This window comes from Engraulis encrasicolus, chromosome 4 (genome assembly GCF_034702125.1).
Source record: "Engraulis encrasicolus isolate BLACKSEA-1 chromosome 4, IST_EnEncr_1.0, whole genome shotgun sequence".
NCBI classification, from domain to species: Eukaryota; Metazoa; Chordata; class Actinopteri; order Clupeiformes; family Engraulidae; genus Engraulis; species Engraulis encrasicolus.
The window spans coordinates 23,501,217-23,516,173 of NC_085860.1; the positions used below are offsets into that span (position 1 = coordinate 23,501,217).

Below are 14,957 nucleotides of genomic sequence, written 5' to 3' on the forward strand. Positions count from 1 at the left end.
GGACGCGCTCCGCCTGAAGGACATTGCCCAGGCCCAGCTGGAGGAGGCGTTGGACGCGCTGAAGAACGAGCGCGAGCAGAAGCACGGCCTGCGCAAGGAGCTGGCGCACCACCTCAGCCTCAGCGACAGCGTCTACGGAGCCGGCGCCCACCTGGCTCTGGCCGCCGTCGACCAGCTACGCTCCTTCAACGCCTCCTCCGACGCGGGTACTGATGTTCTTTTACACCCATATCTGTTGAGGAAACAGAATTTAGGGTTGTGTTTCGTGAAAGCGCACTTGCTAGCCCGTTAGCAACTTGTGCATTTGGGTGGTTGAGGTGACGCCTTGTTTTTTCGTAACATTGGTTAAAAACCTACAAAACTGTTATTTTTCCTTTAAAAAACAAATGTCAATGAAAGAAGATGTGGTACATTATGTTTCATATTAGTCTTAGATGAGAAGAAACATTTTTGTTAAGATTTATGTGAAGGTTTATATGTCAAATATCCTGCGGTGTGACTGTAACATTAATGAAACCTGGAATATAATATATATATAAATTAACCAACAACATTTTGAATAATGTATGAAGCATTTGGCATGATTACATAAATATTAACTTTATATTAAGATATGTGAATTTGAAAAAAACTGAAGACAGTAATATTAACTATAAGTTCAATTACGTAACACAAATTGCGTCCTGTGGGGTGACATACGTACTTTGTACAGCTCAAAGCAACTTTATTAGAATAGCATGAAAAAGTTGATTTATGTCCATAATTCCATCAATAATGTTAAACTGTCATGGGATTATAGTAGATTCATTCACAGACTTAACTATTCCAATCATTCATTTGTTTATTTTTACATATTTTGGCCTTCTAGCCTGGAACTGTATGTGTAATTATGTATGGAGTGATACACCTAGCACTTTAATTATGCACTAGGTATATCAATGACTGCATTTACAATCGATAGTGTCAGCATTGTGTATTTTCTTAGGTGTTAAAGTGCGTGTTGTGTGTTTTGTGGCATCTTTTGTGTGTGTCCAAGACCAATTTCTTCCGGGACCAATGAACCAATCTTGAATCTTGAATGTCGACAGGTGATGTCTCCTCCACCAACGTCTCCAGCACCACGCCTACCGCCAATGGCGCCAACGGATTCCCCGGCACCGGCTCCGCACTCTCCAGTCCAGGTGGTGGCGACGACCTGGGGAGGTGCAACGGGCACCTCAGAGGGTTGATCGGGGCGGCGAATGGCATGGCAGAGTTCGGGCACCGCGGTGGCATGTCGTCGGCGAGCAGGAAGGGGGTGGACGGGGCGGCGCTGACTCCTGTGGCGGACCTGTTCAGTGAGCTCAACCTCTCAGAGATGCAGAAGCTCAAACAGCAGCTCATCCAGGTCAGTGGACTACTGACTGTTGTCAATGTACTACAATATAACACACACACACACACGCCCTTGGATCTTGGAGAAAAATAATTGGAGACCACTGGTGTACAGTATGCTTGAGACGTTGGGGTGTGGAGTGAGCACTTCCCCTCAGTGCTGACGGCACATCATCATTTGTAAGGAATGTTTTTAACTGAGGAATGCATGTATTAGGCCGGCCGCACATTGGCTCCGACAGCACTGCGGCGCACTTTTGCATCCGACAGAATTCGGACCCCCAAAACCTAATTTCACACGGACGTAGCATTGATAGTCAATGGGCGGCGCTGACAAAATAGAACTTGTCTCTAATTGCTATCCGACATCGGCGAATGTCCGTGGACATCAGCGCCAGGATGTGCGGGGTGTTCTATTGAAAATAATGAAATCGAACTTCTGCGGAGCAGTGCGCAGCACCTTGTCGGAGCCTATGTGCGGAAGCCCTTATACTGTATTAAACAATGACACGAGGCCTGTACAGTGTGCATAGGAGTGAGTGAGTGATCATGAAGTATGTGCGTGTGCGTGTGGTGTGAGCATATGTGAAACATGAAGTCAAGATTGGGTTAAATGCAAAGTTCAAAACTTTCCTCTAGGAAATTGTAAAGACCTACAGTCTTTTGCATTCCAAATGTACCCCAGAATGCTGTGTCAGCCTCATGGGTGAATGTCCACAAATCACACTTTACATCTTTCCTAAAGGTCAGCCATTCGGTGGTGGGCATAAATATGACTTGAGGAAAGATTAATCGAGGAATTCTTGCATTCTTAATGAGCCGAATGGTATGCATGACTTATGACCAAACTAAATAATGAAGAAAAACAATTCATCATCTATTGTAATGCAAATGATAAGGAGCGGAAAGGCTTCAGAAACATCAGAGTATTTTAAAGCATTTACATCATTTAGGTAAATCATGACAACATTTAGAGCATTACACTAAAATAAACACACACACACACACACACACACACACACACACACACACACACACACACACACACACACACACACACACACACACACACACACACACACACACACACACACACACACACACACACACACACACACACACAGAGTGTTCATTAGTTCTAGCTGCTGAAGGCTGTGTCAGCATTATGTGACTGCAAGCGTAAGAGCTCGGTGCCAAAAGGCCGAGGCTGCCTGGTGAGATGAGGCTGTCCTCACTCAGGGTGTGTGTGTGTGTGCGTGTGTGCGTGCGTGCGTGAGAGAGAGTTTGTGTGTTTGTGTGTACTTGTGTGTGTGTGTGTGCGTGCGTGCGTGCGTGCGTGCGTGCGTGCGTGCTCGTGTGTGCCTTGTGTGTGTGTGTGCTGTGGTGACATCTCATCAGGTTTGCCTGGTAGATTTATGTGGAGCACCTTACGGTCCATCTTCTGACCAACAGGGCCACACATTTATGCATGTACATTTATCAATGGAGATTAGGGGAGCCACTGGGGCCTGGAAAGTCATTTGGCATAAACTAGATATGGACTTTTGTGCATGTAACGTACTATATGTACAGTACATGGTTACTTCTAGGACTCTATATTTATGTAGAGCTCCTTGAACATTGCCATTAGAAGCACTTCAAATTAAAAATATAAAATGTAAAAAGAAAACAAAGGCCCTACCGTGGCGCTAACGGTAGGGCACTCGTCTACTATGCGGCCGACCCGCGTTCGACTACCGTCCTTTGCCGGACCTTGCCCGTCTCTCTCCCAACTCACTTCCTGTCTCTCCTCCACTGTACTGTCTGATAATAATCAATAAAGGCTTAAAAAGCCCCCAAAAATGCTAAAAAAAGAAAAGAAATTTAGGAAAACATATACTTTCATGCAAATTATCACTACAGAAACCCACACCTCCTTTGCCCCACAGCTCGCAGCCTCCCTAATTAAAAACTCAATGAACGGTGAAGCAAAGTCCTTATCAAGTGATCACTCCACTTAGTTTCAGGTCACCAGAAGGTCTTCAGATCTGGCAATTGTCCGTGTGGTTGCACCATTGGCTTTAGCGCAGAATGGTCACAGCTAGGAAAAGAATATCAAGAATACATTTAAAAAACCATAGAAATGCTTTCTTGTTAAAGAAAATTTGCACATACTATGCATGCAATGTACTATATATGCATAATGCAGTTTGTATTGTTCCAGTTAATTTCAGGTCAGCAGGTCTTTAACTTATTTCTCACAATTTCCTCCAGCTGAACACAGATAAAACTGAAGTAATTATATTTGGGAAAAGAGAGGAGAGACAAAAGATTGCTACTATCCTTGAAACGAAGGGACTGAAAGCAAGGGAAACAGTTAAAAATCTTGGGGTCCTCATTGACAGTGACCTAAACTTCAACAGTCACATGAAAGCTATTACTAAGTCTGCATTTTATCACATAAAAAACGTCTCTAAATTTAGGGGCCTGATGTCTAAACATGATCTGGAGAAGCTAATACATGCCTTTATTTCTAGTAAAGTTGATTACTGTAACAGTCTTTTTACTGGCCTCCCCAATAAAACCATTAAACAGCTTCAACTTGTACAAAACGCAGCTGCAAGGGTTCTTACAAAGACAAGGAAGTTCGACCACATTACTCCAATTTTAAGATCGCTGCATTGGCTCCCAGTAAGCTACAGAATTGATTTTAAGGCTATGCTACTTGTGTTTAAATCACTAAATGGAATGGGACCCACATATCTACTGGATATGTTTCAGCTGTATGCACCAACTAGGTCACTAAGGTCAACGGAGAAGAATTTGCTGGTGATTCCAAAAGTCAAAACAAAGTGTGGAGAGGCAGCCTTTAGCTTCTATGCTTCAAAGCTTTGGAACCAGCTTCCAGATGACATAAAAAATGCACCCACTATTGATAGCTTTAAATCTAGACTCAAGACAAAGCTGTTCTCAGATGCTTTCCCCTAGCTTAAATTACTTATTCTTATTATTTTTATTTTTTTATTTAATTTGTTTCATTTTATTTTATTTTATTATTATTTTTACCTTATGTTTTATCTTAATGTTTTTAAATGCTTTTTGACTCTAATTCATTTCCTTCTTTCTTCCCTGTTTCCTTTCATTTACATTTGTTAACTTTGTGAAGCACATTGAGTTGCACCTGTGTATGAAATGCGCTATATAAATAAACTTGCCTTGCCTTGCCTTGCCTTATTTGGCCTCTGTCCATGTTATTGCACCAATAACTAGATAATAGGTTGCCCCATTTACAAAAAAAAAAGTTGCAAACGGATATCTACTGTAATAGTCTACGTACTTAGCCAACATCTCCCCAGACCTCCAAGTTGAGGAATTTGAGAGACTTCATGTGATTCTTGCTGTGCTGCTGTGCGTCATCTCTCGTTCTCAATCTCAGTATGATCAGTGTTGGCAATTTCTCACCTTTGCCTCCCTCTAAGCAAAAGTTATCTTAAGGATAACAAACTTGAGGTATTTCCATATAAAATCCATTGCAAGCATATTGTGTAAATGTAACAAACAGTGTTAAATAATACATAATCACATTCAAATGCACACAAAAATCCAGCCCCATCCCCCAAAAATAAACAACGAATGGTGATGCACCGTCTTCATGAAGTGTGCTCTACTCTTAGTTTCAGGTCAACAGAAGGTCTTCAATTTGGCAATTATCCGTCTGACTGCACCAATGCCTGTGTAATAGGTTGCAACATTTAGATCAGCATAAAAAAACTATAAAAAGATATCTAGTAGTATTAAAGTATTCGACAACATATCCCCAAGCCCTTAAGCTGAGGAATGTGCTAGACTGCGTGGCGATTCTCCATGCACCAGCTCCTCTTTCTCCTTCTCAGTGTGATAAGTGTTTTCAATTTCTCACCTCTGTCTCTCGCCAAACCAAAAAACGATGCTGAGAACGGAACATTATGTTAAAGCTAAAAAACAAACCCCCACCCCAGCCCTGAAAACAGTCACATTGGTTGGAGATGCATGGACTTCAAGTGGGCTGCAGAGGGTCTTCAATCAATTTGTTAATCTGTCTCTCGCCAAACAGAAAAACGATGCTGGGAACATTATGGTAAAGCTGAAAAACAAACCCAAACCCCAGCCCTGAAAAATGTCACCGTGTTTGGAGATGCATCCCACTAAGTGGGCAGCCCACTTAGTTTCAGGTCAGCAGTGGGTCTTCAATCAATCTGTTCATCTGTTTGCACCACTGACTCTCTAATAGGTTGCCACATTTGCTTAAGCGCAAAAAAGCCCAACCCCCCCCCCAGATCCCAAGTTGAGGAATGTGCTAAACTGCATGGCGAGGATTCTCTATACACCAGCTCCCACTTCATCTTATTCTCAGTGTGATAAGTGTTTTCAATTTCTCACCTCTGTTTCTCGCCAAACATAAAAAACGATGCTAAGAACATTATGTTAAATCTGATAAAACAAACCCACCCCAGCCCTGAAATGTTGCAGTGGTACTTGGAGATACATTGACTTCAAGTGGGCAGCCCACTTAGTTTCAGGTCAGCAGTGGGTCTTCAATCAATCTGTTCATCTGATGAACAACCGATGACTCTCTAATAGTTTGCCACATTTGCTTAGGCGCAAAAAAGCTGTTAAAGGACATCTAACAATTTAGCCAAGTAATTATTTAGTATTTAGTCCCCTGAGCCCTACATTGAGGAATCTGAGAGACTTACATTACTTTCTCTCTCAGCAGCGTCTCATTCTCAGTGCGATAAGTGTTTTCAATTTCTCACTTCAGCCTCCCGCTGAACCGCAACAAGAAAAGAAAAACGCCGCCGTCATCTTAACTCATTAGCTCCTAAACGCCGCGGCACAGTTTACCAGCGCTCTCTCACTCTCTCAGTCTCACTGCGCTGGAATGGAACAGAGTGGTCATTAGTGGCCTAGAGACGGCCAGAGCCTCCCGGGAGATCCGCTCCTCATTGACCGCGGTGCAGCAGCAGTAGTAGTAATATTGCCCTGTGATTAATGGAATGTGTGATTGCAGTGGAGGAGACATTCATCCGTGTATGGAGCGGGAGCACGCACTCACTTAGATTCACGCATGCCATGCACACACACATACGTAGGTACAGGGCTGCTGACAGCTTTGGCTGGGCCCGGGACAAAGCCATCTGAAAGGGCTCCCTCACTCAAAACATGCAATGTAATAAGGACCCAATTCTGCCCCCCCCCATCTCCCTGGGCCCGGGACAACTCTGACCCCTTTGTCTCCCCTTTTCAGCTTCCCTGCGTATGTACACACACACGCTCGCACACACACACAGTCACACACACACACATACACGCACACACTAACAAACATATACACAACCCCAGATCAATACTATTGAATTTCAATTTCTTTTCTTCTTTTTTCTTCCCAGTGCTGTTTACGTTTTTTTTCCTTTCACGATGGATGCTAACATGGTGTGTGTGCGTGTGTGCGTGTATGCGTGTGTGTGTGCGTGTGTGTCTCAGTGTCTGTACTCTGCAGTTCCATAGTCGTGCTCTTTGCACATCTGATACCATTTCAATGTTTTCTTACAAAGTTTAATAGTGACAAAATGGAAACACATTCAGCATGCACAGTGCACACATACGCAGACACACACAGTCAGTCACTCCTATGTACTCTGTAAAGCACTCTTATGCACACTGTACAACACTCCTGCCATTGTTTCATACATTATATTATTCCTCCGTTCCTCATTCCTCACAAATGACGATGTGCCATCAGCACTAAAGGGTGGTACTCACTGCTCACTCCACACCCCAACACCTCAAGCATACTGTGCACGCACCCTAACACTCAACCTCTCATGTTAGCACTTGTCATCACTGTTGCTAGCCCATACCCCCTCACCCTACACACACACGCACACGCACAAGCACACACACACACACACCCAAACCCCATCTGTCCGCATGCCCTGTTTTGTGTAGCAGCTTGGGCCTCCTCCAGGGGGTGATCGATAAGGTTTCACCGCCTCAGCGGCGGACGATTTGCAAGATGGCTGACGGCGCCTCGGAGACCGAGCGGGCAGCCACGCCACTGATCACAAAGCAATACAGCCGCACCTCGCGTTCCAATTACCGGAACCACGGCTGCGGCCATCGCACACTAATGCATGACAAGCAACGCAGGCGAAACAGTACACCCACCTGTACCTGTGCCTCGCAAGACATTGGTCTCTCACATCAATAACACAATGACACGCCACCCATCTGACATCAAGCTGCAGAGAGCAAGTTGAGGACTATGGGTGTGACGGTGATTGGCTATATGTTAAAATGATACCGTAGCACTTCAGTAAGACTGTTCGCTCTGTATCTGCATACTATATAGTGAGAATGTCTTTTTTCATACAAATTGAAAAATATGTTTGATACGTTGCCATTGGCCAATATTTTTTCGTATTCATTTCAAACCAAATGTGATTATATATTATTCCTGTAAATCTTACATTGCCATTGGCACAAATCAAGACTCTGAAACTCTGTTAGTGCTGATTGTATGTCACTCTGCTGAGTAGATGCTTTTGTGCAAGTGATCAATCGAGTGCAACTTTATCAGGATTTCTAAGGTCTCCAAGTTTTTTTTTTTCTCTTCTCCCAAGAACGCATCCTGACTTGTTTTTTCCACATTAGTCTCAGACTAAAGCGGATACAGGGGATGTGTAGGAGTCAGCACTTTAAAGATTGTTTCACTTTCTCTCTCCTCCTCGTGGTGCCTCACCTTGCAGTTTGTCCTCCTGTCCTCTAGGTGGAGCGCGAGAAGGCATCTCTGCTGGTGACCCTGCAGGAGTCGCAGACCCAGCTGCAGCACACCCAGGGCGCCCTGACCGAGCAGCACCGCCGCGTCCACCGCCTCAACGAGCGCCTCAGCACCATGCACCGCCTCTGCGGCAGCAGCAACAAGCAGTTCGACTCGGAGGAGACGGAGAAGGACGGCGGCCATGATGGTGAGGTCAGTGAGGTCGGATCCGCCACCAACGGCTGCTGCAACAACCAGGAAGAGGGCTTCGAGGTGCTGGAGGGTAAGTACCGTGTGGCCGTCACCGAGGTCATCGACCTCAAAGCGGAGCTCAAGACGCTAAAGGAGAAGCACAACCAGGCCGTGGAGAGCCAATCAGAGGAGAGGAGCCGCTGCGAGGGCAAAGTCCGCACGCTGTCCGAGCAGATTGGCCGGCTGGAGCGCGACTGCCGCGAGGGCCGCGATCGCATCTCTGGGCTGGAGGCGGAGCTCCGCGGGCTGTCGGGCGTGGCCGGCGAGAGCCAGAGCATGCTGACGGCGGCGCAGGACGAGCTGGCCACCTTCAGCGAGGAGCTGGCCCAGCTCTACCACCACGTCTGCCTGTGCAACAACGAGACGCCCAACCGCGTCATGCTAGACTACTACCGCCAGAGCCGCGTCACGCGCAGCGGCAGCCTCAAGGGGCCGGACGACCCGCGCGCCCTGCTGTCCCCGCGCCTGGCCCGGCGTCTGGCCAGCATCAGCTCTGCCTGCTCCTCCGAGCCCCCCAGGAGCCCTCAGGACTCCCCATCCAAGGACCCCCCGCCATCATCATCATCATCATCCACGGCCACCGCAGGGGATGGAGGGCAGGTCAACGGTAGCCCCAGCCGCACCCCTCAAGCGCCCGGCTCCCCGGTCACCATCAGCCTCTCCCCGTGCCCGTCCCCTTCGCCCGACAACAGCAACGGCGGACACGGCCACAGTGGCAGCAACGGCAGCGGGGGAGGCGAGAGCCTGCGGCGCGAGCCCATGAACATCTACAACCTGAACGCCATCATCCGCGACCAGATCAAGCACCTGCAGAGGGCCGTGGACCGCTCGCTGCAGCTGTCGCGGCAGAGGGCGGCGGCCCGCGAGCTGGCCCCCGTGATGGACAAGGACAAGGAGGCCTGCATGGAGGAGCTGCTCAAGCTCAAGTCCCTGCTGAGCACCAAGCGGGAGCAGATCGCCACGCTCAGGCTGGTGCTCAAGGCCAACAAACAGGTGAGGAGAGAGAGAGAGAGAGAGAGAGAGAGAGAGAGAATGAGAGAGAGAGAGAGAGAGAGAGAGAGAGAGAGAGAGAGAGTGGGAGAGAATGGGAGAGAATGAGAGGGAGTGGGGGAGGCAACGGTGTGAGACAGAGGATGGATTCCAATATGCAGACTCCCGTCCTCCCTTGCTCACTTGCCTACTTGTGACCTCGTGTCACTGACGGCAGAAAATGTATTCAATATCTTGTAAAAGCACAATTCTAATATCATTTTCTCATTTTCAATCGGGATGGTGAATGAAGAACAGTCCCCCAAAAGTTGTTGTAGCTGGGCTGACAGCAGGGAAACTTTGTTGTATTGTTTTCTCCACGGAGACGGGGCATCAGCAAAACGCGAGGCCACAAGCACAAGTGGAGGACGGGAGTCCACATATTGGAATGCACCCAGAGGGAGAGAAGTCATTTCCTTGACCAAATGCAACACAGCATGTGGTGTGGTGATCAAAGCCAAAAAGCAGGTGAGGGACAAGGAGAGAGGGAAATATATAAGGCACTCCTAAAACTACAAAACTGCTTCTACAGAGAGACAGCCACTCCTCTTTACTTACAGTATCTTAGGTAGCATACCTATGGAGCAGTGGTTCTTAACCTTGGGTGCGAGCACCCCCTGGGCGTGCGCAAGAGATTTCAGGGGGTGCATGGATTTTTTTTTAATTTGAGGTAGTGACCAAAACTCGGCTTGCGAACATTATAATTAGGCCAAATCAAAACCGAAATAATACATGTTTTGGTCCCCATGTAAAGGCATTAAAGGGGTATGCCACTATTTTGGGGCTTAATACACTTAAAATCGTTGGCTGGGGTTTATAAAGGTGGTAAAGTGTCTTATTTTTCATGTTAAGCGTTGTCTTGCTTTAAGACAAGTTAAAAGAGGGAATATGTCGCTAAGCTAGTGAAAGTCAATGGATCCATGTAGCATTGTAGCATGCTACACGGATCCATTGACTTTCACTAGCTTAGCGACATATTCCCTCTTTTAACTTGTCTTAAAGCAAGACAGCGGCTTACATGAAAGATAAGACACTTTACCACCTTTATAAACCCCAGCCACTGATTTTAACTGTATTAAGCCCCAAAATAGTGGCATACCCTTTTAAGATATTGATAGATATTGATAGTATCTCAAGCAAGAATCATTGTAATTCATCACTTCAATCATTTATCAGTGCATACACGTGTAAAAGTTTGGATTGGGGGTGCGTGGCTTGTCTTTGGCACAGGTAAGGGGGTGCTTTAAGAAAAAAGGTTAAGAACCACAGCTATGGAGGGTAGTGTTTTGAATTTGAATTCAGAGGTTCCTTTGCCTTTGTGAATTTTTCTTCTGATTCACCTTATTCTTGTCTATTTCTCAATTCTTTCCTCTACCCAATCGCGCTCTCTCTCTCTCTCTCTCTCTCTCTCTCTCTCTCTCTCTCTCTCTCTCTTTCCCTCTCTCTCTCCCTCTCTCTCTCTCTCTCTCTCTCCCTCTCTCTCTGCCCCTCTCTGCCCCTCCCTGCCCCCCCCTCTCTCTCGCTCTCGCTCTCTCTCTCTCTCTCTCTCTCTCTCTCTCTCTCTCTCTCTCTCTCTCTCTCTCTCTCTCTCTCTCTCTCCCTCCATCTCTGTCCGCCAGACGGCTGAGGTGGCCCTGGCCAACCTGAAGAGCAAGTATGAGAACGAGAAGTCCATGGTGACGGAGACCATGATGAAGCTGCGAAACGAGCTGAAGGCTCTCAAGGAGGACGCCGCCACCTTCTCCTCCCTCAGGGCCATGTTCGCCACCAGGTCAGATGCATTCTGGGGTGCGATTGACAAAGGGCTGGGTTTTTTTTTATTTTTATGCTTTTATTGTGACAGGACAGTTACAGGTGGACAGGGAATGAGTGGGGAGAGAGAGACGGGGAAGGCTTGGCAAATGACCCAGGCCGGAATCGAACCAGGGTCGCCGGCGTAGTGACCCAGTACCCACGGCAGGGAAGCAAAGGGCGGATTTAGGCGGAACATTTAGGTATTAATCCAAAAAAGGAAGGAAAAAGCAGAGGCACTCTGAGATTTGAGAAAAATATAAAAAAAGCCTTTAATTTAACAAGGCAAATTCAGTTTAAAAGCACATGGGCCTACGCGTTGCGGCCATATTGGCCTTCATCAGGGCATTTAGGTATTAATGTTTGTGCACTGCACACTGTCGTGGGTATTGAAGATGTAGTTCTTTGTTTGATGATCCCGTTCGCCATGTGCGTGATCATGTTCGCCATCAGGTGAGATGTATTCAGGGATGGTTGTCCAAGATGTCTGTATTAGGCAGCAATGCGTGTAGAGAATGGGTTTATTTTCGTATAAATTGACTGATATGGATGGGTTACAGAACTTATGCACTATATGAAGACTTTCATTGCAATATAACGTACATCCATTTTGGAACATTTTGGGAAATTGACGTTTTTGTATTGGGCATTTCATTGCAGTGTATTGCAAGATGCATTTTAAATTGGTTTAAGTAGTAAACTTTTTGTAAATTTGTAATAGATGGATAATAAACCCATTTTTACAGTTCATTCACTCTGTACTTACTGTCTGCTCTGTCTACCTTTATCTTTGCGTTATCCATGCCCTCTTTTAGTTGTATGTTGCTCTCCTATGGCTCCTCTTGCTCTTTTCCCCTTTCTCTCTCTGTCCCTCTTTTTCTTGTTTTCTGTTTTGACCTCCTTTTTTCCTCTTTTTGTGTTATTGTTTCACTTTTCAACCACTATTCTCTATCTCTGTCTCTCTCTATTTACTTGTTCTGTATGTCTATTTTTCTGACATCTTGACTCTATTTTTCAATCTGCTTCTTTCCTTCTCTCGTTCTCCCTCTCTCTTCTTTCTCTCTTTCTCCCTCCCCTCTCTCTCCCTCCCTCTCCTCTCCCTTCCTCCCCCTCCTCCCTCCCTCCGTCTCCGTCCCTGTCCCAGGTGTGACGAGTACGTGACCCAGCTGGACGAGATGCAGCGGCAGCTGGCGGCGGCGGAGGACGAGAAGAAGACGCTCAACTCCCTGCTGCGCATGGCCATCCAGCAGAAGCTGGCCCTCACGCAGCGCCTGGAGGACCTGGAGTTCGACCACGAGCAGTCGCACCGCGGCGGCAGCAGCGTGGGCCGCCTGGCGGCCGGCAAGCTAGCCAAGCTGAAGAGCAGCCCGCCCAAAGTAAGTGTGGTACGGGCCGCCTTCACGGCTCCCCCTAGCCCCACCGCCCCGCTGTCCCCCACCGTTGCCCGACCCCCGCCTCCCCCGACCCTCCTCACCTCTGCTCTTGGTGGTGGTGTTTCTGGTGGTGGTGGTGGTGGGGGGGTCCCACTGACGACTGCCCCACTCCAACCACCGACGTCCCTGGAGGCTCCCCTGAACCCGTCCACGGCCTCCGCCGCCAACTCCTCCTCCTCCTCCGCCTCCTCCAATTGGTCCTTCCTGGGCCAGCCGCCGAGCATCTTGGGTAGCCAGATGCTGGTGCTGAACGGCCAGACGCTGAACGTAGAGTTCCGTCGCCTGACGCAGACCAGAGACCAGCACGTCCCCGTGCGCCCCTGCAGTTCCGCCCCGACGTCCCCGTACCGCTCGCCCCTCTCGCTGTCCAGGCAGTCCTCCCCCCGGAGCCGGCCCGCTCCCCGGCCTGACACGCCCCCTAACACAGCAACACCCTCCACCACAACAGCTTCAGCAACAACAGCAGCCTCACACCACCAGCCCAGCGACCATACCCCCCAGAATCCACCTCTCTGAGCACAAAAAGCCCCCCCATCTCTCTGAGCCCGGGTGATTGTGGTTGGGAGGGTTAGGTGTGGCACACAGGGGGTGCTGCCTGCAGTATGCTGCGGCAGGCAGCAGGCTAGTGAGGTTCCTGGGTGGTGTTGGCTGGTTGCCATCAGACTGCTGTGCCACTCCTGCTGTTCCTCAGGCTTTCTCTATACTGTATCTCTGTGTCTCTCTCGCTCTCTCGCTCTATTGCTCTGGGCGGGCTGAGCTCTTGATGTGTGACTTTCCAGCATACTGTACTATACTGTACTGTACACATGCAGACAGAGACTGAGATAGCCACTGACCTCTGGAACAGGGGCCTATGCTACAAAGCTGGGGTGAGTTTCTCAAAAGAGAAGTTGTTAGCCTGTTCGGTAGTTGCCAATGGGAAAATGCATTGACAACAACAAAGTAGCTAATGTAGTAAGCAACTTTGGTTTTGAGAAATTCACCCCTGGTTCAGAAGTAAACCAGGTTAAGTTAAGATGTAAATCACCTAATAGAGGAAGCCTTCTATTAGATGATTTACCTCTTAACTTAACCTGCTTTACTCCTGAAGCAGCGTTGTAGTACAGGCCCCAGATCTTCCACCTAATCATCTGAGCCAGTTTCGCCCTCCAGAGCTGCCTGCTTTTTTTCCTCTCTTGGTGCTGTCGCTAGGCGCTGGGACTATAATGTACCGTACAGTACCAGAACTGGCTGTCCCCACTCTTCTTGAGATATCACTGTTTGAAACTGGACATATATATTTAAGACTTTTATGCTGCAGTACAGGTGATCTTGTCGGAGGGTTGAAACAAGATTTGTTTTTTTCTGGATATATACTAAGCATTGTTTTTTTGCTCTCTGGATGGGGTTATATTAAATAAATGAATGGAAAATCCAGGAGTGTGTATGGATTTAGTGTTCTTACTCCAGTTACAAGGCCCTATGACAATATAGGCCTAGTCCATTTTCTTTAAAAAAAATAAATAAAAAAAAGCAATGAAAATCTGATGAATTAGATATGAGAGGAATATTAGAGATGAGCGGTATTAGAGGAAACATGCATATTGAATAGATTGCACTGTACTTCCCAACAGCCTAGTTCTGCCATTTTGCTATTTTTAACATGTGAGCATTTGAGAACCACCATTTACAGCTTCGGTCTGGCAATGTCCAACATTTGCAACTTTGCAAATACCTCTCAAAAGGTTTGTGAGCCGTATTAATCCTTTTCCGAGCTATTGATTTTGCTGTCATGCCGTCATTACCTGGCTGAATAATTTACCGTTGGTAATGGAGGTTTGGTGAAAGCTGCTAAGCTGCTACGCTTGTTTCCCAGCATATTTTGTTTATTTTCTGTTTTTTTCCCCCACTGCATGCTGGCTGTACTGCATGAGCTATGATGCGCTATGCAGCCACATCGCCACCTGGTGGCTGCTTCAGGGAACTTGCATTTGGAAAAGAAAAAAAAGCCAATTCCAATCGCATGGACATTGGCTGCCTTCCACCCTCCAGCTTTTATTTTCCCAGTCAGTTGTTCTCTCAACTCCCTCCGGTCCTTCAGAGGGAATCGGTTACGCTCCCCCTGTCCTGTCCAGGACTGCAGTACTTTTTTTCTAGTTGTTTAGTTCAGTAATGCAATGCAGCCTGCCTATTGGCAGAGTACACCTGATACTGCAGGGCTAGCCTTGGCCTTTCCCTCTCATAACAAATCTCATTTCTGGGGGAGGGAAGAGAATGAATTTGCGCTAAACACTACTGTCAACACTAAAAGCTACGATGAA

General features: G+C 47.3%; 1 protein-coding gene across 1 annotated transcript in view; it reads left to right on the plus strand.

Moving 5' to 3' along the window:
* bicd1a (bicaudal D homolog 1a) overlaps positions 1-13,259 on the plus strand; it is a 76,753-nt gene extending 63,494 nt beyond the window's left edge. The window contains exons 4-8 of the mRNA XM_063196902.1: positions 1-206; positions 1,089-1,387; positions 8,162-9,397; positions 11,053-11,204; positions 12,369-13,259. The exon at positions 1-206 is cut by the window's left edge and continues 74 nt beyond it. Coding sequence (XP_063052972.1) covers positions 1-206; positions 1,089-1,387; positions 8,162-9,397; positions 11,053-11,204; positions 12,369-13,173 — 2,698 coding nt within the window. The 3' untranslated portion in view covers positions 13,174-13,259. The remainder of the gene's footprint in view (positions 207-1,088; positions 1,388-8,161; positions 9,398-11,052; positions 11,205-12,368) is intronic.
* The last annotated feature ends 1,698 nt before the right edge of the window (positions 13,260-14,957 follow it).